Raw genomic sequence first — 25,330 nt, 5'->3', positions numbered from 1 at the left:
AAGTTATAAATTGCGGATGAAATTAATAATAATAAAGTCCCAATATATTGCATAGCACATTGAAGGGATCATAGCAAAAATAAATTATGTACAATGGAATAAAAGAGAAGGTAAAGAATAACCTGCCCTTCACAACCTAAGAGGTGTGGGGAACACCTGATACATAAGGTAGCAAAATACCAATTGTAGCTGGTGGGGAAAGTATCTGTAGCTACTGTAAGACAGGAGCATTATTAGCCACGAATATTAAAGCAGCCATTGGCGACTTGCATTTTTGTGCAGCTACTTGTGGTGTGGTATAGTTGATGACATCACAACTCACAAATCAGAGCTGGAGTAGGACCATATGGGTCCCAAGCAAGATACTGGTTTGCCCCCCAGCTCCCCTCCTCTAATCAACGCTGCTGAAATGCCTTTCCCAAGACATTCTCCTGCATCTTTCCACCATTCCACTCTATTTACTTACACTTGTTGATATTTATTTTGAGATTTTTTTGTATGGATTTTAATATCTCTTGGGAACACACTAATATCTGCTTGTTAGCAATTGCAGAGGACTTATGAACTGATTATTTTAAAATATTCTATTATTAATGGATCAATAACACCTGTAGGACATTACATTTTTGATATTGTATTGTGAGATCAGTTTCCATTTGTTATATTAATTACATATTTGTATCCTTATTAACATTAATATAATTTATATTTCTATATGATTTTCATTTAAATTATAGAGATGTTAGGTTACCATACATCTTTCTGTTTTTTGGACAAGGTGTCTGTCACGTATCGGACCCTCCTGCTTACCTACCGGGGTCCGGCACACTTACCTGGCCTTCCCCACCGGTTCTCCGGGCATTGATGCGCCGCGTCCTTTGCGGTGCCATCTTGTATTTGGGTCTGTGCATGCCATAGGCTGATTAACATCACTCCCCCTCATTGCCCCTAACTATTTAAGGCACCTGGAAAGTGCCAAATCTTCTTGTACTGTAATGTGTCTTTTTGCTGGATTGTTTGGCTCTCTGTTATCCTGTATGATCCTTATATCCAGCATCACTTGCTTCTGAGCCTGGTATCCTCTATCTGAATCTCTTCTATTGATCCTGGTATCCAGCATAACATGCTTCTGAGCTAATCCTGGTATCCTATATCTGAATCTGTTCTACTGTTCCTTGAATCCAGCGTCATTTGCTTCTAAGCTAATCCAGGTATCCTGTATCTGAGTTTCTTCTATTGATCCCAGTATCATCAGCTTCACTTCCCTTGTTGGTGAATCATCTTTTCCTGTCATTCTCACTTGGTACTCACCCAGTACCCATCCTTCACAACCTGCAGGGTGAAGCAGCAAAACTCAATCCTCCTAGCAGGGGTCCCTGGCGGACACCGTAATCTCATTAAACCCCGCCCTCCATGGCAGTTGAAGTCAGATCGCCTAGTTTTGTGACAGTGTCCTTCCTAAACAGCCAGCTATATCCTATAATTTATAACATTTTGTTAATATGGTTGTTAGAATGGATATAAGTATTTACCTGTTTTTTTGCATGATATTATATTTTTAGTATTTAATGTAATGTTTTTGTTGATTGTGTAATTTATGTATGAACCAACCATGGCACATGTGTTTAAACTTATCATGCATCACCTACCAATGTCTGGTCATCATTTATCCTCAAGAAGTGGAATTAAATATTACGTAGCTCAAGTGGGTAGGAAGTATAAGAATAACACATACAAATAGCTTCTTAAGAGACACTTTTATTCATTAAACAGCTTAACTGGATAATTCCACAATAGTGGGCATCATTGATTACATCATGAAAAAGTTACTATAGGACAGACAGTAAAGGAAAAACATTGCCTAATATGATATTTTTCTGTCATTAGCAGATCCTGGTCCTGCGAAAATACTAATTTAGTAAATTATACTTGCAAACAATACATATGTCACATTTTAAAGAACATACACAGAGAGAGCGTAGATTAGTAAAAAGATCTGTTACCTAAAGTAACAAGTAGTAAGCTACATTTCTTCACAAGTTTTGGAGAGGATGACTGTTTTGAAATTTGATGGGAGTTCCTTTAAATAAAAATGACAGTTTTCCACCTACAGAGGGGAGGAAAAAGAGAAAGAGCAAAATTAAAGAAAATGTAATTCAGTTAAAGACCACCCCACTTTTTTTTCAATAAATAAGCTTCCCTTAAATAGTTAAACTGAAAACAAAATGAAAAACTGTATAATGCACCACAGATCAAATAAGTGTCATTGGCACATTCTATTGTGTGTGTAGCGTGTGGGATAAGAATGGCCCGAGGGGTGGATTTGGTCACTCTACTGACTCTAATCCATAATGTAAAAAAAAGTCTTACAATCCCCTTCAATGTGCCTACATTGCTTTTGCCAGAAAGAATAAGCCTGACATTAAACGTGAAACAAACTTCTTATCCTATTGAGCAAATGGAATAAATCGTACCTTCATGCCATCTAGAGCAGAAGATTTACAGGTCTCAAAATCTTCTTCTTTTAGGCACCCAGTTGGTTCAATAATCATAGTGAGTTGATAATTAATCCCATTAGTGACCTTAAAATAAAAGAAAAAAATATATAGATTAGAGCTTATTAAAGCTTCCCCTTGGTGGGCTGGCAGGCACTGAAATAGGTAATGAGGTGATGGGGGGAGAATAAACTTTCATTACAGCCCACCCACTGGTAAGCTATTGTTTTGATCTTTTATTTGATAAGCCTGTTAGAGACCCATATAAATGTATTTTATTTTGTCAGCAATTTCTGGCTTTATTGAAGTCTGTGATAAGTTTTGATGGGCAAAGATAACTCATCATTATAGTTGGCACCTATTTGGTATAGATGACAGTCAAACAAGAGGGGGTGTTTCCCCATAGGCCAACTTACAAGTTGGAAAGATTTGGAATAGTATGTAAACCCTGGCTAGGAATTATGTACGAGCTTTCATGAGAGAAACTGTTCTTCTTAATGACGGTGGGCACAATAGCTGCACTACAACAAAAAAAAGTATAGTATATGTGGTAATTCTACAGGCCCTCTGTGACTGGATCACTGATAAATAATTTCTTTAATTTAAAGGAAATAGTGCAGGGTGTTTATTTATATAATTGCACATGCACTTATTTTTGATATTGTGTATATTTTGAGATAGGAAATCGTTATTTCTAAAGGAAATGCCTGTCACGGCTATGGATATTTTATGGATCCCCAACCTCTACCAGGATGATAAAAGCAGACGCTGGGATTGATAGTTCAACTTGGGAGCAGCACAAGGAAGAATACAAAGACGATGATATAGTGTTGCAATTTAGTATATTAATTTGATGATGCAGCAACAGTAGATAACAGATGTAAATATAAAACTCAGCTGGGCTACAGCAGTTCATAAAACAATACAATCACGGAAGTACTTCAGATGGTAACCATTAGCAACGGCATGATGATAGGCAGTAACAGTTCAACGCTGAGATGGTAATATAGAACACTTAAACCTTCACACCACACACAGCAATAAAGGAGAATCACTGACACAGCTAAAAGTCCAATATGAATAGTAGATAGACTTGGCTGATCCAGATGGAATATGATTCACTTTAGCAGATGGTTTACAGGTAACATAATGGTTCAAACAGCGGAACAGGAGATGTTAATGCAGTCCAAGAACTTGGGTAATCTGGAATAATGCAATGGAATGTTGCTTAGAAGTACAGCGTGGAAAAAACAGTCCAACAGTGCGTAACACTAGGAGTCACAGATAATCCAACTTCACCAAGAGGTGTGAGTTCATTACTAACAAGAAACAGCTGATAACGCGCACAACTTGAATAACGGAACTGGCTACTAGCTCGGCAATATATTCTTGAGAACAGTCCAGCAACTTAATAATCAGCAGAGTAGTAATATAGCCGTGCCAGACATAGAACCACAGATGACAAGATAACTTGATTGTAGTTCAATAAAGAATAAAGGCAGCTTGAGCAAAGAGGTAGTTGAGCCAAATATGAGCGCAGATCAGTGTGCAGATGGAAATCAACGGATAGTTTCAGCTTGTAGATGACCATGAACTGGTATACAGCGGATCCGATGAGAGCAGTGATGACAAGCAATCTCGGCAACCGATAACATCCAGGAGAAGTCAAAGAGTCAGGGATGCAGCCAGAACCCACAGCAGTGTGAGTAACATGAAGATCAGGCCATGAGTCCCTGATCACAGGAGGTTGAAATAGTCTTCAGGAACCAATAAGCTTCGGAAGGAGGTCCCAATTAGGATAACATAAAACAGCCATGAAAAGGTAGAGACTCTGAAGCAGAAGACAAGCACCAACATAATTCTTTAAAGGGCAAGTCACACGCTAGCACCTAGCGATGGGACCGGCGTGTGACAATGCCTTATTTCTGATGTATATATCGGATACAATGAGTCTTTGTAGATGGAGGCCTTTTTTGTATTGGGATGTGTTTTGTATGGAAGTGTCATTGTTTGGGGTTTGTAAGGTTGCTAGTGGAAACCTCCAATTAGGCATATGGGGAGGGAGGCTGATAGCAGGAATTGCTAAGTTTTGTGATGAAATGTCAAATGCCTGCTCTGGCCAAAGGCCCAGCATGGGGTCGTTAATGTGTGGCCTTCTGTCAGAGTGTTCAAACCTTTCTTAACATTGTAAACAGCATGGGATGCAGGACATCACAGCGTCTCTATAATTTCATAAATAAGTGTAAACATTGTCAGCTTTGCAATGCATTGAAATCCATGTTTGTGTAAACACATTGCTTCCTGATTCTAAAAATAGTCCGTGTCCAAACTGTATAAAAAGCACTGGCTTGTATTGAAAAGTTGTTCTTCTTGTTTCATCTGACCTGATCACTGGTATCTCCAACCAGTGTGAGAGCAAATTAACATCACTTGCTTCAAAGACCTGCTTGAAAACATCTTCAATATTGCTGTATTTCTGTGACTTGCAGATTAGTCCCTAAATCTAATCAGTTTCTGAGGTTGGACCCAGCTTTTCCCATTCCACCGCTCTGCCTGCTACCCTGCAGCCCTGGTCAGTGTGATAGGCCATGGGGGATCCATCCACAGCAACCCTGATCTATAGGAAGAGGTCAGGAGTACCAGCCGAGGTCAAAGTTTATTTTGTGTGTACCCAGTCTTTGTCAGTGTGACAGGAATGACTGACTACACTGCTCTTGGACCAGATGAAGAGGTAAAATCATGTATAGTGTGTATGCATGAATCAGCAGACTAATGGGAACTTCAGTCGTTTGTAAAATTGTTAGCGATAAAAAATTGGTCAAAAGTTTTTGTAGTGTGTACCCAGCCTTATATTGTTGAAAAATGCCTACTATGACTGCTGTCCACATTCCCTATGGCTGGTGACCATGCCACCTCTGGCGGCACAGTAGCACAAATGCCATTTCATGAGCCTGTACTATTGCATTCCCCCGATTGGATTTTACGACACTGCTTGGGACTTATTAACCCAAAATTTAGAGGTTAACACTCTATATAAGTTATTTGTGTTTTATACTACTTCTCTGACAGCCTTGCTTTTATTATCAGAAATTGCATCTAATTATTACTCTCCTCTCTGGGCATTGCTATTTTAACTGATATGATTTTATGCTTTTATATATGTACAAATAAATGTTTCTGTATATCTATTCTGACACTATAAAATGTAGACTTCAGATTACACGACAAGTACTGTTTTAATTGTTGGTCTTGTTATAAAGGGTTATAGCAGTCCATTTAAAACAGCAGCCTTTGTAGTCACAAGCACAGTGTGCTGTCAATACTAATAGACACCTAGGATTCTAATTGGTTGGAAATGTAGCTTGTGTGGACTTCATTTGGTTGCTGGATTATACTGTACAAGGTTCTGTTTATCAGATGATAATGATAACACATGGCTTTCCCTATAGAAAGCACAGGGAGAGAACAACCAGTGGTGTTTAGAAATTAACTAAAATTAACTAAAAATAAATAAAAAATCAACCCAGTGCCTTGGCCTTGCCCTTCTTGCCTTTCGTAAAAAGTGATTCTAGACAATCCTGATCTGAGAATCATCTTACTGATTTACAGTCTCCTATATAATTATTTTCAAAGTGCATGCATGATCTTGCAGCAATGCAGATAATTTATTGAAATTGTATTGTTCTCCTGCACCCACCTGCTTTTATCTGGTGACATAAGGTTCAATGCAGAGCTTCCTAATGACCAACACATTTTAAAATATAACACTAAGCTGAAGTAATCAGAGGGGAAAAAAGTCATTTACAACCAAAAGATTGTAAATAAACCAGTCGATCACTGCTGCATAGTGGTCAGTCTGGGAGATAATTTAAGGGTAATTTTGGTATTGATACGGTGTTTGGTTGCAACCCAAAAGGTGATAGGTTAACTGTAGCTATGTCCATTCACTTTCCACCCTCTCTTGTCTGGAATGCAGATTCCACATTCTCTAGTCTGGAATGCAGATTCCACATTTTCTTGTCTGGAATGTGCTGATTGTTGTTAAATATGATGGCTGAGAAATCATTTCACTCGATGTAGAAATCCCTAGCAGGCCTTGGACTGTTCTTACTTATCAAAAAAATGGATGATGAGGCAAGCAAAAGACCCTCTGCTGCTGTGTCCTGCACCTGGAAACCCCAGAGATGTAGTTTTGAGTTTTTAAACTGTTTTAGCAGTTATTGTATTTATTTCTGTATGTATTGTCTAATTATAGTTAATTATTTATTACTAACTTATAATATTTAATCCAACTTTTTCTTCACATTTATGGCTGATGCAAACTTATAGAATAATGTTTATAAACTGATGTCACATAGACATCGTTTTAGAGGACAAGCTATGTAAATGATCTGGAAATAGTACAGATTGTGCATATCTGATCACAGGACGTTTAAGTGGTGCGAGATGTCTAGTTACACACAATACTGTGGACATTTAGGAAAACAGTATTTTTCTAAATATTTGGTTCAGTACATGAAAGATGTGCGCAGAGCCCTTTATTTTGGTTTTGGTTCTAAAACCATTTTCATGTTTTGATTTTGGGTCTGGTTTTGGCCAAAAATCCTTGTGTTTTGGTTTTGGATCTGGATTTAATTAAAAATTGTGAAAAATATTTTAAATCATGTGATTATGAGTTGTTTTGCTCCTGCATTACTATTTATTGCATTAACATCCATTTACAGTTATTTAGTCTATTTTGTGTTCTCTTCTCAACTATCCAAATTTTCACCAATTTAGACCAGATGCTGCAGTGAGCTGGCTGGCTAAAATTAGTGACTATGAAGCGGCATAACTACATGTCAGTTTAATAAAAGATACAATCCATATAAAACATAATGGCACAGCAGTGTGCATAAAGTATCTACATGTGGTTTCTGAATGCCAAAAATGACGTTCCGGAGTTTTTCCAACAGATTGTCACCAGTATGTTTCTTAGTGAAAACTGCGATAAAAAGAGTAGCTTGCCTGTGAATGACCCTGCATTGTGTGCAAGCACTACTATGTTGAAAGGATGAGGAAGAGGAGGATGAACAACCCAGTTTTGTGTACAAAGTATGCCACAATCCCTATGAAACATAGTAGCAGAGCACTGGCTGACAGGATGCTCATTTTAGACAAGCAGATAGACGAAGGTGGGCTGCACCCAGAAGAAAAATTGTGAAAGACCAAGCACACTATATATTTTTAATATAAGACAGCATGCCTCATGGAAATTGTAGAGGCAGTAAGAATGAGAGGTCATTAGACAGACAACGGCATCAGTAGTCATTTAACAGATGATGATAGACCAATGCCAAAATGTTAAATAGTGCAAGATGGTATTGTCCTTGGGCAGACCTACCAATGCATATGTTAAAAAGGACATGCACATAGTTTAACAAGCAAAGCACTTCAACAGGGATTGGCACTTTTGTGGCTGAACTGCTTCATTTGTTTTGGCTCCTACAAAAGCAAACATTTTGATTGTTGGTTGTTGAACTGGAGAATAGATAGTTATTTTAACAAAATTACTAATGGGCATTTGGCTAACAGGGCTATTCTTCCTCAGTGATGTCAACACCCTCATCATTATCTTCTTCAAAGATGTCAAGATCAATTACATTTTTATATTACATAAATGCACCAAGTAGGTGATCATTAGACAGCATGTGTGACTAAATGGAGAGGGACAGCAGCGACACGTTGGAGAGGGAAAGCAACGACACATTGGAGAGGGACAGTAGTGGCAGTATCAGAGCTCGTTAGACTGACAGTGGCTGCACCAGTAGACATTTAACAGATTATGATAAACCAAAGCCATAATTTAAATGATGCAAGATGGAATTGTCTGTGGGCCATCCTATCCTTGTGTGATACATATGTTCGACAGTTACATGATCGACATTTATATGGCTGGCACCCTAATTTAGACAAGGTTGGAAAGTCGATAATAATGACATTGAAATGTAGACAGTATTAGGTTGACAATTCAAATGTACACAATATTATCAGGTTGACAATTCAAATGTAGACAGTATATATTTAGTTTGACAATAATATATCTATCACTGTCCCTATCCCTAACACTAAACATATAATACTGTTGACATTTGAATTGTCGACCCAGTAATACTGTCCACCATGTGAATTGTCGACCTAATAATTGTCAACAGACACCTGAATTGTCGACCTATTGTTGTTGACATTCAGACTGTCGACCAAATGAATGTCTAGCTTTTGATCACATAGCATTTTACACAAGAGCATGAACCAAGGCCATAATGTAAACTAGTGTAAGAAGGAATTGTCCTTGGGCCCATCCACCCACCCATATGTTAAACCAAGCACTTCAGTAACAGGATCTGCCAAGTTTGTGGCTGAAGTGCTTGAATTGTTTGGGCCCCCACAAAAGAGAACATTCCTCTATGTTGACAATGTCATCACCCTCATCATTATCCTCATCATTGATGTCAAGATCATCATCACACAACATTAGTTCATCCCCACTGGAATCTAGCTTTACAGATTCTCTTTGTAATTGGCGGCAAGAACGGTATTCTGCGTACAATCTTTTATTCATTTTGTAGTTCATTTTCTACATTTTTGAGAAGTAGTCTTATCCGATGATCACTCACAACGTTCCCAGCTGCACTACACACTCTGTCCAAGTACACAATGGTGGGTGGACAGCTTAAGTACACTATGGCTTATTTGTACAAAGGCTCAAATTTGCATTTTTCTCCCTCCCAGAATTCAAAGGGATTGTCTGAGATGCTAATTTATACTTTATCGTTACTGTAATCCAGCACCATTCTACTAAGACAAGGTATATCCAACTGAGACATGGAAGAGGTATCAATATATTTGGGCATTTCTTATAAGCGTGACCAGATGTCATAACTGTTCACATTGGTGTGCTGTGTTGACTCATTATCAGTGCGACTCTTAGAAAAAAAAATTTTTCTGGCATTAGCATTTTTAGGAGAAGTGGAAGCAGGGAACATGTCATGTGCGACTTGAGCCTACAGCTTGTTCACAAGGAGCTGTTTGCATCTGTGAAGATTTGTGTCAGTTGAAAAAAAGACATTACATACAACGTAAACCTAGGATCAAGCATGGTTGCCAAAATGTAGCGATCAAATTTCAAGGTGCTGTAAACTCTTAGGTCCTGGCAAAGTGAATAAAGAACGTTATCTACAAGACTGACATACTTAGCAGAATTGCAAAAGTTTCATCTCCTACTTCAGCTTTTCCATCTGCTTTTACAGTAGTTTGATTAGGGGTATGACCTGACTCAGACTGGTAGTGTTTGAACTCACTTAATTTGTTAAAATTTCAAATGGTATCAGTAGCTTTCATAAAACAGTGAGAATTTCTCCGATGTGCTTGAGTTTTGTCCCCCCTCTCCCTATCTCATGGCTTAATGTGTAAGTCTTGATGGCTTGTTGCTGTATCTCTTGTTGCTAAAGCATAAAAAGTGCGGATTCCTACCTTGTTACTACCTCTTGATTCAGTTGGCGGCATGTCAGATAATATTGTTTGTTCAGTTATCTGCAATGACGAATCCAGCTGAGAGTCTTAGCTGGGTGACCCTTTTTGCTATACCATTCCTGAGTTTTTCCCACAGATTGTCACAGAATGCTTATTTGTGAAACCAGCGATACAAAGAGTATCTTGCCTGTTAATGACCTGGCATTGTGTGCTAGCACTACTCTGCTAAAAGGATGAGGAGGTGCATGGTGAATCTACTGGCGCTACTGCTGCTGATGGCAATTCACCTGCCCAGTGGGCTGTCATGCTCATGTAGTCTTTTGTTTGACAAGTCCCGCTTGTCCACATAGGTGTAGTGTGTACAGTCAGTACAGTGGCGTTTTCAAGGGATTGAATTTATTTTTGCTTAACCTCCCGACTCAGCTGAAGAATTGCTGTTCGGGGGGAATGGAATTGAGATGGAATTTGGTAGCCTGGACACATGACCTCGACTAATCAACTAAAATCTGATGCATTGTTGGCAGAAATTGAATGCACATCCAATGCTAACATAGCTGTCATGGCTTTAGTGATCTGCTGTGTAACAGGATGCTGGGTGTCATACTTTGTTCCTCTTGCAATCGCTTGCTTCACAGACAATGGTGCAAAATGCTGATTACTCTTCTTGGTTTCCTCTGTATATCTATAAGCCCCAGCAGCAGCAGCTGTAGCGCGCAAGGATGTCTCTTGGAGATCAGGGATTGCATTAGGGGACTCAGCTGGAATTGCAAAATTTAATGTTAAACTACGTACTAAAAATGAGGAGGTTGATGATGAAGGTGTTGACGGCGGTGAGGATTGCATGAGGTGTCTATCCATTTGCTTGCTACCTTATGCTGGGCTGCTTGCTACTAAACACAATTTTCCACCTTTGAGAAACTACTTGAATGAAATAACAACAGGGAGGAGGTGCCTAGATGATCAAAGTCCCTACCTCTACTTATTCTTGCATCACAAATTCTAAACATGCCTTGACAAATGTTGTCTGGATTTGGATAAAAATATTTCCAAATAGAAGAGGTGCTTTTTTTGGACTTATGGCATGACAATTCGCTTACCATGGGTATGAGGTGGTAACAGTGGTGGCTGCCTTAGTTCAACAAAATCATCATCATCCTCTTCATTATCTTATTCAAGTACAACACGTTCATTTACAGATCCACAATTATTCCACTTGTCCTCTTGCACATTTGCAAGGTCCAAAGTAGTATCCTCAATTTCCATGTCTAAATCATCATTATTACTACTCATTCTCACATTTCCAAATGGTTGAGAAATCTGGGAAGATGGCTGTTCTATAATTACAGTGTCAGAATCTTAAACATCAGACTCACATATAGAGCTCATGGATACCGTTAAACTCTCCTAAGAATTATGTGAGTGCCCAAGTTGTTCTTTAGGCTCAGTGTTCTTTTCATGCACTGATTTAACTGTTTTGGAGGTAACTGACCTACACCCTGAGCGAGAAGGTGGTGCATGAGAAGTTAAGGAAGATGCATGACCATGTTGGGCACTCTACTTTGCAATGGCCATTCTAGTGTCTGTACCAGTAGTATCATGACTCCTACTAGTAAACAGTGGGCATGGTCTGAGCGTTGTCCTTGCAGGTGGTGTATGGAATGCTAAGCTATTTTCTTTTTTTTGGACAAATCACCACATTCAATGAGGAACTTCTCTCTTAATCCTCCTGTAACAAACAGTGTTTGAATTTTGAGGACCCTTTCCTACACTTTCTCCCTGCATGACTTTTTTTTTACTAGTAGAAGTCGTAAACATACTACTAGTACCAGTACTGGTACTGGGATGCTTCTGATCTGTAGAGTGATCTATGGTTGCCAAAAGGACTAATGCTACTTGTAGCTGCCACCACACCAGGTATACACCCAATTAGGTAGGGAAAGGAGGGAATGTTACCTTACAATTCCCCTGACTCTGCTCCACAACATAATTCTAATTTAGACAATTGGTTCTTAAAAATTTGTTGTATTTTTTTTGAAGGTGTGCTGCAAAAAGTGTACTGTCGAAGAATAACCTGTTTGCCTGCTTAAAAATGATATCACTGAGACTGCCCTTTACAAGATTGCTTTGCCTAGAAATCACTTTGGATCTTAAAAGAAATGGTTTTTTTTGGGGAGGTGTTGCTCACACTCTAACAACTCTCTTTTTTTTGCCTGCTCAATAAAGATGTCACCGAGACTGCCTCTTACAAAATTGTTTTCACTAGAAACACTTCAGATTTTAAAAGAAAGATATCTCGGACAGTTGGGTGTCAGTCTATCTTTAACCCTGTCTCACACTCTAGACTCTACATGTGATTTTTGGAGCACAATCTTGCAGGTACCTTCCTACCCAAACAGTCTCTGTTCTAAAATGGCAAATGAGAAAACAAGGGAGGGCTATATATGAAAAATATAGATCCAGAACTCGCAAGATCTGATATTTTCCAAGAAATAATGTTTTTGCTCGTTTCCAGATCATGACTCGGTTTCACTTGGAATCCCAAAACTCTGATCTGTCGAATTTCTCTTAATTTCAACCGCTCATCTCTAGTGTACATCCAATACTCTGACTTAAAGTTGGGCTTATGCCCAACTGTGACCAGCAAAAATCCACTTGGCCACACTATGCAAAATGCGTCCAAATTTCAAATTTAATATACCTCAGACCTGTAACCCTTTATGTCTGGAAAGGTAGGTCAGGAAACATACACATGCAGGTTGAGTTTAATAGTAAGTGTAGCATGTCCCATAGAGATACGGCCTAGTTAGACTTGACCATGACTCCAGATGCAACTCTGAGGAGGCATATCTATTGCAGGTGCCTAAAGGTTGATGTAAAGATATATGCTGCAAATGGTTATACCAGAGTGGGTTGGTCATACTAAAACAGGAGAGAGGGGTCGCTCTGTAGTAATGTGAAACCAGTCCCAGTATGTGCCAAAGTAATAGTAGAATGTTAAAATCTGTTTAAGTACTATTGTTGAAGTACAAGTCCCTGCAAGGCCTGGCAGCCATTGGCTACTTGGGCAAGCAGGGACTTGTAGAACTACAAGCATCAGCATTCATTGGCAGTCAGGGCCTGCTGGAACATGTAGTTCCACAACAGTGTCTAAGAAGGAAACCAGAGGCACTGGTTTTTAAAATATTTTAATAAAATTAAAAACTCTTCCAATCCCCTTTTGTTTTTATTAAACTCCTATATCCATAGTGAACTCTGAAGTAATCCATAGAGATTAAAAATAAAAAAACCATAACAGAAAAACAGCATTTGCTCCTAGCAGATTCGAAATCTGGATGAATTAAAGGGGTATTATAAGAAATGCATGGGAAAACAACTCTGGCTGTTTGTGTATTGACCTCTTCGGGTCAATTAAGTTCCATCTTTGGCGTTTTAGCTCCACAAGAGGGAAGTATTGTCATACTGTTATGGTGCTGGTTATTTATTTTAGGGTAGGTCATTTCATTTTTTGGAAAAAAAGTATTACATTATAACAGTAAAAATACAGCAGCAATTATCATCAATTTGATGATGATGACCACCATATCTTTACTTTGACCACACTTATATATACACTTTATTTTGCATAATACATATCTTAATATATGTGATACTCAAAATACACATATAAGCGATTTTGTTGCTGTATGCTTACTCTTTGGCTCGTAAAATTGCTGTCTACTCTAAATGAGGCCCTGTATGTACAAATATACCACAAGTAAAGCACAGTTCATACACATATTTCAATTAATGCTGGGGTTAGGCCATAATGATAGAGTAAATAGATGAGCTGAGAATTGCAATCAGAGCATAGGAAATTCATATTGTGTAAATGTTTGAAATTGTATGCAAGCATTGAATTGGAGCAGTGCCTATCTTGTCTTAAATGCTCCTGGATTTAGCATATCCCTATGTGACAACATACATGAAGGCTTCACCCTGAAAAAGACAAAACAGATAAGAAGGAGACACATGGAGGATGCACATAAATGCATTACAAAGTAAAGGTACATATATCAGAGCTATTAAAATTGGGAACTAGTGGAATTTTCAATTTGCCTAACCATATTCTTACAGACCATGGAATTACATTGGCCAAATAATGGGTGTGGTACATAAAACCGTCTATCACCAACCCGATAGTACTTACCCCGACAAGGATTACCCGACCGTCACTTTTCCTTCATACTTGTAAAGCCGAATGTTTATTATAGTGATTTGCAAGAATTCCGATCATATAACAGGGCAGCAGCTGTAAATGATGCAACTTTTAAACCCTACAGTATTATTTGTGGTCTTAAAGGGGTAATTTAAGGAGGCGCTGGCTCTATAATTTTAAAGCCTTAGTAAAATACATTGTGGATCTGGCGCCTCCCTCAATGATCCCTCTGAGTGACCACATCCCCAGGGCGCTGTCCAGACATTCGGAAGTACTAATTCATCCCCAGCCCCCCTGCCCTTCCATTAAAAACACCCTTTCAATATCATGTCCACCTGACTCTGGTACAGTGGGATATCAGTCAGTGGGATATATCTCCCAACTATTGTCCCAGAACCATGACAAAAGTCATGATCTGCAATTGTCTACATATTGGAGATCCAACCCATTCGAAAAATGATCTTATCACGCGCCGGGTGTTCGGGCAGCGCACCCGACACCCGGCAGACTTACCTGTCATCGGCGCCTGCTTCCCGCTGGGCGCCGCCATCTTGGATCCGGGTCTGCGCATGCGCGGCGGCTGCTGCACTAATTCCTCTGCTTGCTGCTGATTGGCCCTTCTCCTTGGCGGCAAGTTTTAAAGGCACCTCCTCTCTATCTTCAGTGCCTGTTCTTTGAGTAACCTCCTGGTGATAGAAGTGGCTTCCTGTTGCCTTCCAGCCATTCTCCTCCACATAGTGGACTGCAGAGCTGACGCTTACTCTCCTGAACTTATCATCTGTCACATAGTGACCTACAGAGCTGACGCTCATCTCCGGAAATCTCCTCCACATAGTGGACTGCAGAGCTGACGCTTACTCTTCTGAACTTATCATCTGTCACATAGTGACCTACAGAGCTGACGCTCATCTCCGGAAATCTCCTCCACATAGTGGACTGCAGAGCTGACGCTCACTCTCCTGAATTCTTCTCCACATAGTGTACTGCAGAGCTGACACTCATTCTCCTGAACGTTACACCACATAGTGGTCTACAGAGCTGACGCTCACCCTCCTGTATCCACTTCATCTGCCACATAGTGGTCTGCAGAGATACGCCGATCTTCAACATCTTCATTGCCAACTCTTCTAGCATTGTCAGCTTTTCCTACGATACGATTGCCTGTAGTCTTCCCAGGGACTTCCGTACAGTGCTCTAGTAGGGACCGCGACCTGCGAGGTAGACGCAGCTAAGCCCATACCGCTTTGCGGCGGTTCCTGGTGAACACCGTCTCCTCGTTAGACTCCGCGCCCTGTTGAAGTAGTGCCAAACTGTTTGAATCTCTTGGTTTCGCTACATCTACCGAGTCTCCTCGTAAGAACCGTGACAGTAAGAACAGGTCATAAAACGTTGTCATTAACATGACGGAATCTAACGTGGAACCATCTCCTAAGGACATGCTTCAGCACTTGCTCAACCGAGTAGAGCAACGAGATGTGATCCAACGACAGGGCTTCCAAAGTCTGGCGGCCCGCTTTGACTCACTGCAAGCATCTCCATCGGTTCAAGGGGCCAGTCCACCGGCACCTGCTCCTGCAGCTGCTTCCAATTCGACTCTTCGGATTCCAACTCCTTCCAAATTCGATGGAGATCCTGCAACTTGCCGTGGTTTCTTGAACCAGTGTTCAATACAATTTGAACTCCAACCACAGAATTTCCCAACCCAGCGCTCTAAGGTGACATACCTAATATCCTTACTTTCTGGTCAAGCCTTAGCCTGGGCCTCACCTCTCTGGGAGCTTGATGACCCAATCCTGGCTGACAGTGCTGCCTTCATTGCCGCTTTTCGCAGAATTTTTGACGAACCAGGAAGGGTGACCTCAGCAGCGTCTAGCATTCTCCGCCTGCGTCAAGGTTCCCACTCCGTGGCTCAGTATGTTATTCAGTTTCAAACTTTGTCATCAGAATTACGTTGGAACAACGATGCCTTGGTAGCAACTTTCTGGCAGGGCCTATCTGACAAGATCAAGGACGCTTTGGCTTCCCAAGAACTCCCCACTACTTTAGATGCCATGATCTCGCTATGCAACCGCGTGGATCTACATTTCCGCGAACGATCTTCAGAGAAGGACTCCTCTCGGCGCAGTTCCGCCAGACTCGCGCCTCGCTTCACTCATCCGGTGACAATGGAGGAACCCATGCAAATTGGGCGCTCTTGATTAACTCCAGAGGAACGTGATAGAAGACTAAGGAATAAGTTGTGCCTTTATTGTGCGGATCCGGATCATCTATTGAATGTCTGCCCCAAGAGGTCGGGAAATGCCAGACCCTAACCTGCTCCGGAGAGGTCATATTAGGGCTTTCTAAAACCTCTCCCTCCTTTAGAATTCCTAATGTCTGCTCCTTCCCTATTACCCTTCACGGTCCGTGTGGTCCCGTTCACACTTCTGCTATGTTGGACTCTGGAGCAGCCGGAAATTTTATCTCTTTCACTTAAATTTTGCAGGTTTCTATACCAACTGTACCGCTGGAAATTCCTGTCTCTATCAAGGCCATCGACGGCTCCCGTATAGCCAATGGTACCGTGAAAACCCGGACTGAACCCATCGTCCTCCAAATAGGAGCCTTACATCGTGAAGTGATTACCTTTCACGTGCTACCATCTACTACTACCCCCGTCATCCTGGGTCTACCATGGCTCCAGCAGCACTCCCCTCAACTTGACTGGTCCACCTCACAGATTCTGTCCTGGGGTCCTACTTGTCTTCTGAAATGTTTGACTCCAGTCCAACCCCTTGGCTCCATTTCCACTTCCTCCAATACCAAGGTCTCCGTTCTGCCAGAGCAATATCATTCCTTTTTAGATGTATTTGACAAGGTTCGCTCAGAGCATTTGCCACCTCATCGCTCGTGGGACTGTCCTATCGAACTGCAGTCGGGTACAATACCTCCCCGGGGTCGAGTGTACCCTCTCTCCATACCCGAGACCTCTTCCATGTCAGAATATGTTAAAGAAAACCTATCCCGAGGCTTTATCAGACCCTCCTCATCACCGGCGGGAGCAGGGTTTTTCTTTGTTAAAAAAAAAAGATGGATCGTTAAGACCTTGCATCGATTATCGTGGTTTAAATGCTATTACGGTCAAAAATCTATACCCCATTCCGCTTATCACCGAACTGTTTGATCGTATCAAAGGAGCGAAGATCTTCACCAAACTAGATCTGCGGGGCGCATATAATCTCATCAGGATTAGAGCAGGAGACAAATGGAAGACGGCTTTTAATACCCACGATGGGCATTACGAATATCTCGTAATGCCCTTTGGTCTGTGCAGCGCCCCCGCTGTCTTTCAGAGTTTTATCAATGAGATATTTAGAGATCTACTGTACCTCTGTGTCGTGGTATATCTAGATGATATTTTGGTGTTCTCTCCTGATATCACCTCTTACCGTAGGCATGTGAAGGAAGTTCTTTCCAGATTACGACACCATCAACTCTTTTGCAAACTAGAGAAATGCGTCTTCGAGCTCCCTCAGATGCCATTCCTGGGTTACATCGTATCCGGATCCGGGCTACAAATGGACCCAGACAAAGTCAAAGCAATTTTAGAATGGCCTCTTCCCCTTGGGCTGAAACCTATTCAGCGATTCCTTGGATTCGCCAACTACTATAGGCGCTTCATCCAGGGCTACTTCACCATCATGGCACCTATTGTGGCTCTAACTCGAAAGGGTTCCAAATCTAAATCTTGGTCTTCAGCTCCTGTCTTTGACTTCTTGAAAAAAGCTTTTGTCTCTGCACCTACTCTCCAACAACCGATGTCTCCTCTCCGTTCTTTCTAGAGATTGATGCCTCCAATGTGGGCATCGGGGCCGTTCTTTCACAGAAATCTCCTCTGGCCTAATTCCATCCGTGTGCCTTTTTCTCTAGAAAATTCCTCCCGGCTGAGAAGAATTACACCATAGGAGATAAAGAGTTGTTGGCAATCAAAGCAGCACTAGCTGAATGGCGATATCTTCTCGAGGGAGCACTGCATCCAGTGACTATCTTCACGGACCACAAAAACTTACTCTACCTCCAAACCACTCAGTGCTTGAACCCCAGACAAGCACGCTGGTCATTATTCTTGTCTCGCTTCGAACTTCGCATTACTTTCAAACCTGGCATTAGAAATAAAAGAACTGATGCTCTTTCTCGTGTATTTCCTACTCATGAAGTCACGGAGGAAGATCCTGTTCATCCCATTCTGGACCCAAAATGCCTAGTCTTAGCAACTCAGCTTAAATTCTCTAAACCTCCACCGGGGAAAAGTTTTGTCTCTCCTGATCTTCGCCACAAACTGCTGAAACATTATCACTCCACCATCTTCGCTGGACATACCGGTTCCCGCAAGACCATTGAATTGATTTCCAGGAACTATTGTTGGCCCAGTCTTCATACGGACGTTAAGGACTTTGTCTCCTCCTGTAGCGTTTGTTCTCAGAATAAATCCACACATCAGTCTCCTGCGGGCTTACTACTTCCATTGCCCATACCTCGTGAACCATGGACCCATATAAGTATGGATTTTATTACCGATCTCCCACCTAGTAAAAATTGCACTGTCATATGGGTGGTAGTGGATCGATTTTCTAAAATGTCCAATTTCACAGCACTTCCGGGTCTTCCATCCTCTCCAGTCCTGGCATCCCACTTTGTCAAGGAGATATTCCGCCTACATGGCTGTCCGCTCAACATAGTTTCCGATCGAGGTGTCCAATTCGTTTCCAAATTTTGGAGGTCCCTCTGCAAATTATTGGGTATCAAACTGAGTTTATCATCTGGATATCATCCTCAATCCAATGGACAGACCGAAAGGGTGAACCAGGATCTGGAGACTTACCTCAGAATGTTCTCTTCTGCCAACCAGGACAACTGGGTTGATCTTCTACCGTGGGCGGAGTTTGCCCACAACAATGCCTTCCATGAGTCCTCTTCTAAATCTCCTTTCTTGGTGGTCTATGGACATCATCCGTCCCTTCCTGAATTTGCACCCCTCACACCCACCCAGGTGCCTGCAGCCAATTCTCTATATAACAAATTCCTCACCATTTGGAGACAAGTAAGGTCTTGCCTTAAGAAAACTTCTACACGCTACAAACTGGCCGCGGATAAGAAACGTAGATTTCTTCCCATCTTCAAGGTTGGTGATAGAGTGTGGCTCTCCACCAAGAATATACGCCTCAGAGTCCCCTGCATGAAATTGGCTCCGCGATTTATTGGCCCATACAGCATCTCTGGAGTCATTAACCCAGTCTGCTTTAAATTACGATTACCAGCATCTCTTTGTATTGTTAACTCTTTCCATGTGTCTTTATTAAAACCTCTGAAGATTAATCGATTTACTTCTGTAGCTCCTTCCACCACTCCTGGAGTCCATCAAGAGGAGGAGTTCGAACTCAAACAAATCTTGGACTCAAAAAATTGTAAAGGCGGCCTGAAATACCTGGTTGATTGGAAGGGCTTCGGCCCCGAAGAGCGCTCTTGGGTTCGTGTCTCCGACATCCACGCTCCCTACCTGCTGGATAAATTCCACAAGAAGTTTCCCTTGAAACCTTGCAGTAGACGTGCGGTGCCCATCTTTAAAGGGGGGTACTATCACGCGCCGGGTGTTCGGGCAGCGCACCCGACACCCGGCAGACTACCTGTCATCGGCGCTCCGCTTCCCGCTGGGCGCCGCCATCTTGGATCCGGGTCTGCGCATGGGCAGACCCGGCTCCTGCACTAATTCCTCTGCTTGCTGCTGATTGGCCCTTCTCCTTGGCGGCAAGTTTAAAAGGCACCTCCTCTCTATCTTCAGTGCCTGTTCTTTGAGTCACCTCCTGGTGATACAAGTGGCTTCCTGTTGCCTTCCAGCCATTCTCCTCCACATAGTGGACTGCAGAGCTGACGCTTACTCTCCTGAACTTATCATTTGTCACATAGTGACCTACAGAGCTGACGCTCATCTCCGGAAATCTCCTCCACATAGTGGACTACAGAGCTGACGCTTACTCTTCTGAACTTATCATTTGTCACATAGTGACCTACAGAGCTGACGCTCATCTCCGGAAATCTCCTCCACATAGTGAACTGCAGAGCTGACGCTTACTCTCCTGAACTTATCATCTGTCACATAGTGACCTACAGAGCTGACGCTCATCTCCGGAAATCTCCTCCACATAGTGGACTGCAGAGCTGACGCTCACTTTCCTGAATTCTTCTCCACATAGTGGACTGCAGATCTGACGCTCACTCTCCTGAATTCTTCTCCACATAGTGTACTGCAGAGCTGACACTCATTCTCCTGAACGTTACACCACATAGTGGTCTACAGAGCTGACGCTCACCCTCCTGTATCCACTTCATCTGCCACATAGTGGTCTGCAGAGATACGCCGATCTTCAACATCTTCATTGCCAACTCTTCTAGCATTGTCAGCTTTTCCTAAGATACGATTGCCTGCAGTCTTCCCAGGGACTTCCGTACAGTGCTCTAGTAGGGACCGCGACCTGCGAGGTAGACGCAGCTAAGCCCATACCGCTTTGCGGCGGTTCCTGGTGAACACCGTCTTCTCGTTAGACTCTGCGCCCTGTTGGAGTAGTGCCAAACTGTTCGAATCTCTTGGTTTCGCTACATCTACCGAGTCTCCTCGTAAGAACCGTGACAGATCTCTGAATGGAAGTATTACCTATAGGTTAGTAAGCCTTTTTGACAGCATTTTTACAGATAATCTATATCTTTTCTAAGATTATTTGTTATTTTCTATAATAGAATATCATATAGGAAATCACATATATATAATTTTGTGAATGACTAAGATCAAACACTGCACTTGTGCACTATGGCACTATATGCCTGATTCATTGTTGAATATAAGTTTTTTGTGTGCTGTACCTTGCATGTAATATCTCTGTGCATGCTCAGAAACTACTTTACGCCAATAAACGCAATCACATGCAATTTATGTCCGAATGCAAATGACACAACTGCCTACGACTTGAAAGGTGGAACGAGGACAAATGTAGGCAGGGTACAGTAAGAGTGCATCTCTAACTCTCAGTAAAACAAATAAATCATCAATGTATAGAAACTTATTTATTAAAAAGACTCAAATACATAGAACAGCACTAAGTTTTAACCACAAGGGCACCCTAGTTAACCTGACACTGTTACATTTTATATTTAATTATCAAGTGTTATCCTATTGATGGCTGCTTAGTCAGTGTGTATAGTTCTAAGTGTGCAAGCTTCACATCATAAGAAGACTGTTTTGGATTCTGAACTTACTTTCTTCTCAGTTCATGAAAGTTTGTTTTATCTTTCAGTTCATTTTCCCTGCAACATCTCCTCTGTTTAATCAGCCTGCTGTACTACTTGCTCAGCTTTTTCCATCCCTTGCTTCAGCTGTTTCAGGCTTCTATCTCATCATTGTACTTTCAAAGCTACTCAAGGCTTTGTCTGCTGTGTGAAGAGCTGAAACTGAGTTTGAACTGACTTTGGCCCACTCTCCTATTTTAAGACTCTGCAAGAACTCAGTTAGTACATCACCTGTGTCTTATTACTCTTCATTCAACTATTCCACCCACTCCCCCACATGGCTCCCCATATCATTACTTCATGCTATATGCCCAAATCTATCCCCTCTATCAGCTGTCGCTCCCCCTCCATCACATATCACCTTGTCCCCCTAAGACATCCAATCGCACCAACCTTATTCCCATCCTTCCTCTCACACACCTTCCCCTTTCCTGCACTTTCTGGAATGCAAGATCTGTCTGCAATAAGCTCACTTCCATTGACGACCTCTTCCTCTCCCACTCCTTTGGTCTCCTGGCCCTTACAGAAACATGGATCTCCCCCTCCGATACTGTTTCACACGCTGCACTCTCCCACAGGGGACTCTCCATTTCCCGCATTCCCTCTCTTGGGGACCACCAAGGAGGTGGTATAGGTGTCTTACTGTCTCCTGGCTACACCTTCAATGTTATCCCGCCTGAGCCCTCCCTCTCCTTCTCCTCCTTTGAAGTTCACTCTGTCTCGTCTGTCTCTCCACCTTCATGATGCTGTCATGTATCATCCCCCTGGCCTTTCCTTCCAATTTCTGGATAACTTCTCCGACTGGCTTTCTCATTTCCTCTCTTCTGATCTTCCCACGATTATTATCGTTGATTTTAACATCCCTACCGACTCTCCTATTACTACAGCTGGTTCTAAACTCCTAACTCTCACTTCTTCCTATGGCCTCTCCCAATTTACCACTGTGATGGTCACTCCCTGGACTTAGTGTTCCCATCTCTGTGACATCTCCAACTTATCCAATTCTGTCTTCCTACTCCCTGACCACAATCTCCTTTCCTTTACCCTTTCATTACCTCCTGCAAAAAGTCACTTGCACGCAGCGTCCCATCAACAGCATTGACCCCATCATCTTTGCATTCTCCCTCAAACCCCTCCTCGCTCCCATTTCTTCCCTATCATGCCCCAATGCCGCTTTTACCTTTTACAACTCCTCACTCTCTGTTGCCCTTGACATTGCAGCTCAAGCCACCCCATTCCGTCTCCGCCAAACTCAACCCCAACTATGGCACTTTCATGTTGCTTGTCTCCTCCAAATGTGCTCTTGCTCCTCTGAATGCCAATAGAGGAAATTCCACTCCGTCGCTGACTTCATCCACATTAAATTTTTCCTTTCCTACTACTATTCTGCCCTCTCTCTTGCTAAACAAACCTACTTAATGTCCCTCATCTCCTCCCTGTCTAATAAACCCAGATGCCTCTTCACTACCATTAAATCTCTACTGTGTCCTCCCCCACCTCCCCCCACATTGTCCTTCTCCGCTTTTGAATTTGCCACCTACTTCAAAGACAAGATTGACTCTATCCACAATGATATCTGCTCTCGCCAGACTAACATCCCCCCACCCATCCTCTCTAACACGCACTCTGCCACCCTTGACCTACAATCCCTTAACTGTGTCTGAGATCTTCACTCTTCTCTCCTCCTCTTCTTCTACAACCTGTCCTCTTGATCATGTCCCCTCCAAATTCCTCTACTTCCTCTCTTCCAGTGCATGTCGTCACCTTGCTCACCTTTTTAACCTGTCTCTCTCCACTGGTATCTTACTATGGGACTTCAAGCATGCTCTCATCTCCCCTATTCTCAAAAAATCTTCCCTTGACCCATCCTCTCTCTCCAACTATCGCCCCATACCTCTGCTTCCCTTTGCTTCTAAAATTCTCGAATAACTTGTCTTCAATCAACTGACTTGCTTTCTCTCCTCCCACCCTCTACTTGACCCTCTCCAGTCTGGCTTCCGTCCCCTTCAATTAACTGAAACTGCCCTTGCTAAAGTAACAAACGACTTACTCTCAGCTAAGGCCAAACTTAGATTCTCCCTTCTCGTAATCCTCTCTGCTGCTTTTGACACCATTGATCATTCTCTTCTCCTCGCCATCCTTCACTTCCTAGGTCTTCACAAAAACAGCTCTCTCCTGGTTTGCCTCCTATCTCTCTGGCCGCTCTTTTAGCATCTCTGATTCCGGCTCTTCCTCTCCTCCTCTACCTCTTTCTAATGGAGTCCCCCAAACGCTCTGTCCTTGGCCCTCAGCTCTTCTCTCTCTACACTAGCTCTCTCAGTGAACTTATTCAAACATTTAGCCTCCAATACCATCTCAATGCTGATCACACGCAAATCTATCTTTCCTCTCTCCCGCCTTCCTAAACCAAGTATATAGCTGTCTCTCGGCTGTAACTACCTGGATGTCACAACGCATCCTCAAACTCAACATCTCCAAATCTGCGGTCATCATCTTTCCTTCTGTCAATGTTGCTGTCCCTCCCAATATCTCCCACTTGGTTGACAACATAACTCTCTCTCTTGTAATCCAAGCCTGCTGACTTGGAGTCACCCTCAACTCTGCCCTCAGCTTTACCCCTCAAATCCAGTCCCTCACCAAATCCTGCAACTTCCTCCTCCGTAATATCACAAAAATCCGTCCATTCCTTTCTCAGGAAGCAACCAAAGTCCTGGTCCATTCACTCATCATTTCTTGCCTCGACTATTGTAACCTCCTTCTCACTGGCCTTCCTATCTCTCACTTGTATGACCTTCAATCCATACAGAATGCTGCGGCTTGGCTCATCTTCCTCTTCTGTCACTCCTCTACTGCTACTCTTCTGCATAAATCCCTTCATTGGCTCCCAATCCGTTTCAGAATTTAGTTTTAGTTTTACTTCTTACTCATTTACAAAGCCCTTACTGACACTGAACTTGTCTCGACGTACTACCTACCCTACCACTCGCTCCGCCTGTGACCTCCACCTCAATTCACCTCTCATTACCTCCTCCCATGCTCGCCTCCAAGACTCTGCCATGCTGCACCCATTCTTTGGAACTTCCTACCCCACCTCACTCAACTCTCCCTCAACCTTCAGTCATTCAAACGCTCACTCAAAACTCACCTTTTCAAGCTTGTCTATTCTACCACCTCTTAACCATCTTATCCATCACATCCTCTTCCTCACCTGCCATCTCCATTTTCTCCCAGTTATTTCTACTATCTCTCACCACTCATCCCTCTACAATGTAAGCTCTCTTGGGCATGGTCCCCTCTACCTATTGTCTCATGTCTGTTTACTGTCTGACTTCCTTGTATGTCCTGTCATGTATTTTGGTGCACTCTGTGTGAGTCTCCATAGCATTACTCACACTCATCTGCGCTACTTATGTGTATTACCATAGCTATTTGTTACTTGCTTCTGTATCCGGTGCTACGGAACCTGTGGTTACTTATAAATAAATAAATAATAATAATAATTATTTGTTAGACATCTGATAGCATTACAAATTTGACTATAAAATTGTAATGTAACCTAACCCGTGAGGGTCTATTTATAACTTCATAATCGGGATCTACATCTATATCACAAGCATCACGACATGAGAACTAAGTTTATTGCCTTTGTGAATTGAATTCTTTCAGTTATCATATATAGAGTCCTTTTGCTTTTGCAGAGATCACAGTCGGCTAGGTCTAATCAGGGGAGGGCTGGCAGACTTTAGCACAAGGGGCAAGCACACAGCACTGGCCCATAAGTAGCGGCCCATCCTTAAAGGGTGGTTTTTGG

The 25,330-nt window shown here is 42.2% G+C and overlaps 1 protein-coding gene across 1 annotated transcript in view; it reads right to left on the bottom strand.

Moving 5' to 3' along the window:
• Positions 1-1,742: 1,742 nt before the first annotated feature.
• The window catches only part of CST6 (cystatin E/M), a 36,260-nt gene continuing 12,672 nt past the window's right edge, over positions 1,743-25,330 (bottom strand). The window contains exons 2-3 of the mRNA XM_075188719.1: positions 2,475-2,582; positions 1,743-2,107 (exon numbers count right to left, since the gene is read on the bottom strand). Of these exons, the coding sequence (XP_075044820.1) occupies positions 2,024-2,107; positions 2,475-2,582 (192 nt within the window). The 3' untranslated portion in view covers positions 1,743-2,023. The remainder of the gene's footprint in view (positions 2,108-2,474; positions 2,583-25,330) is intronic.

The sequence above is a fragment of the Mixophyes fleayi genome, chromosome 10 (genome assembly GCF_038048845.1).
Source record: "Mixophyes fleayi isolate aMixFle1 chromosome 10, aMixFle1.hap1, whole genome shotgun sequence".
NCBI classification, from domain to species: Eukaryota; Metazoa; Chordata; class Amphibia; order Anura; family Limnodynastidae; genus Mixophyes; species Mixophyes fleayi.
Note: the sequence above shows the minus strand (reverse complement) of the source record. Positions and strands in the feature narration are given on the sequence as shown.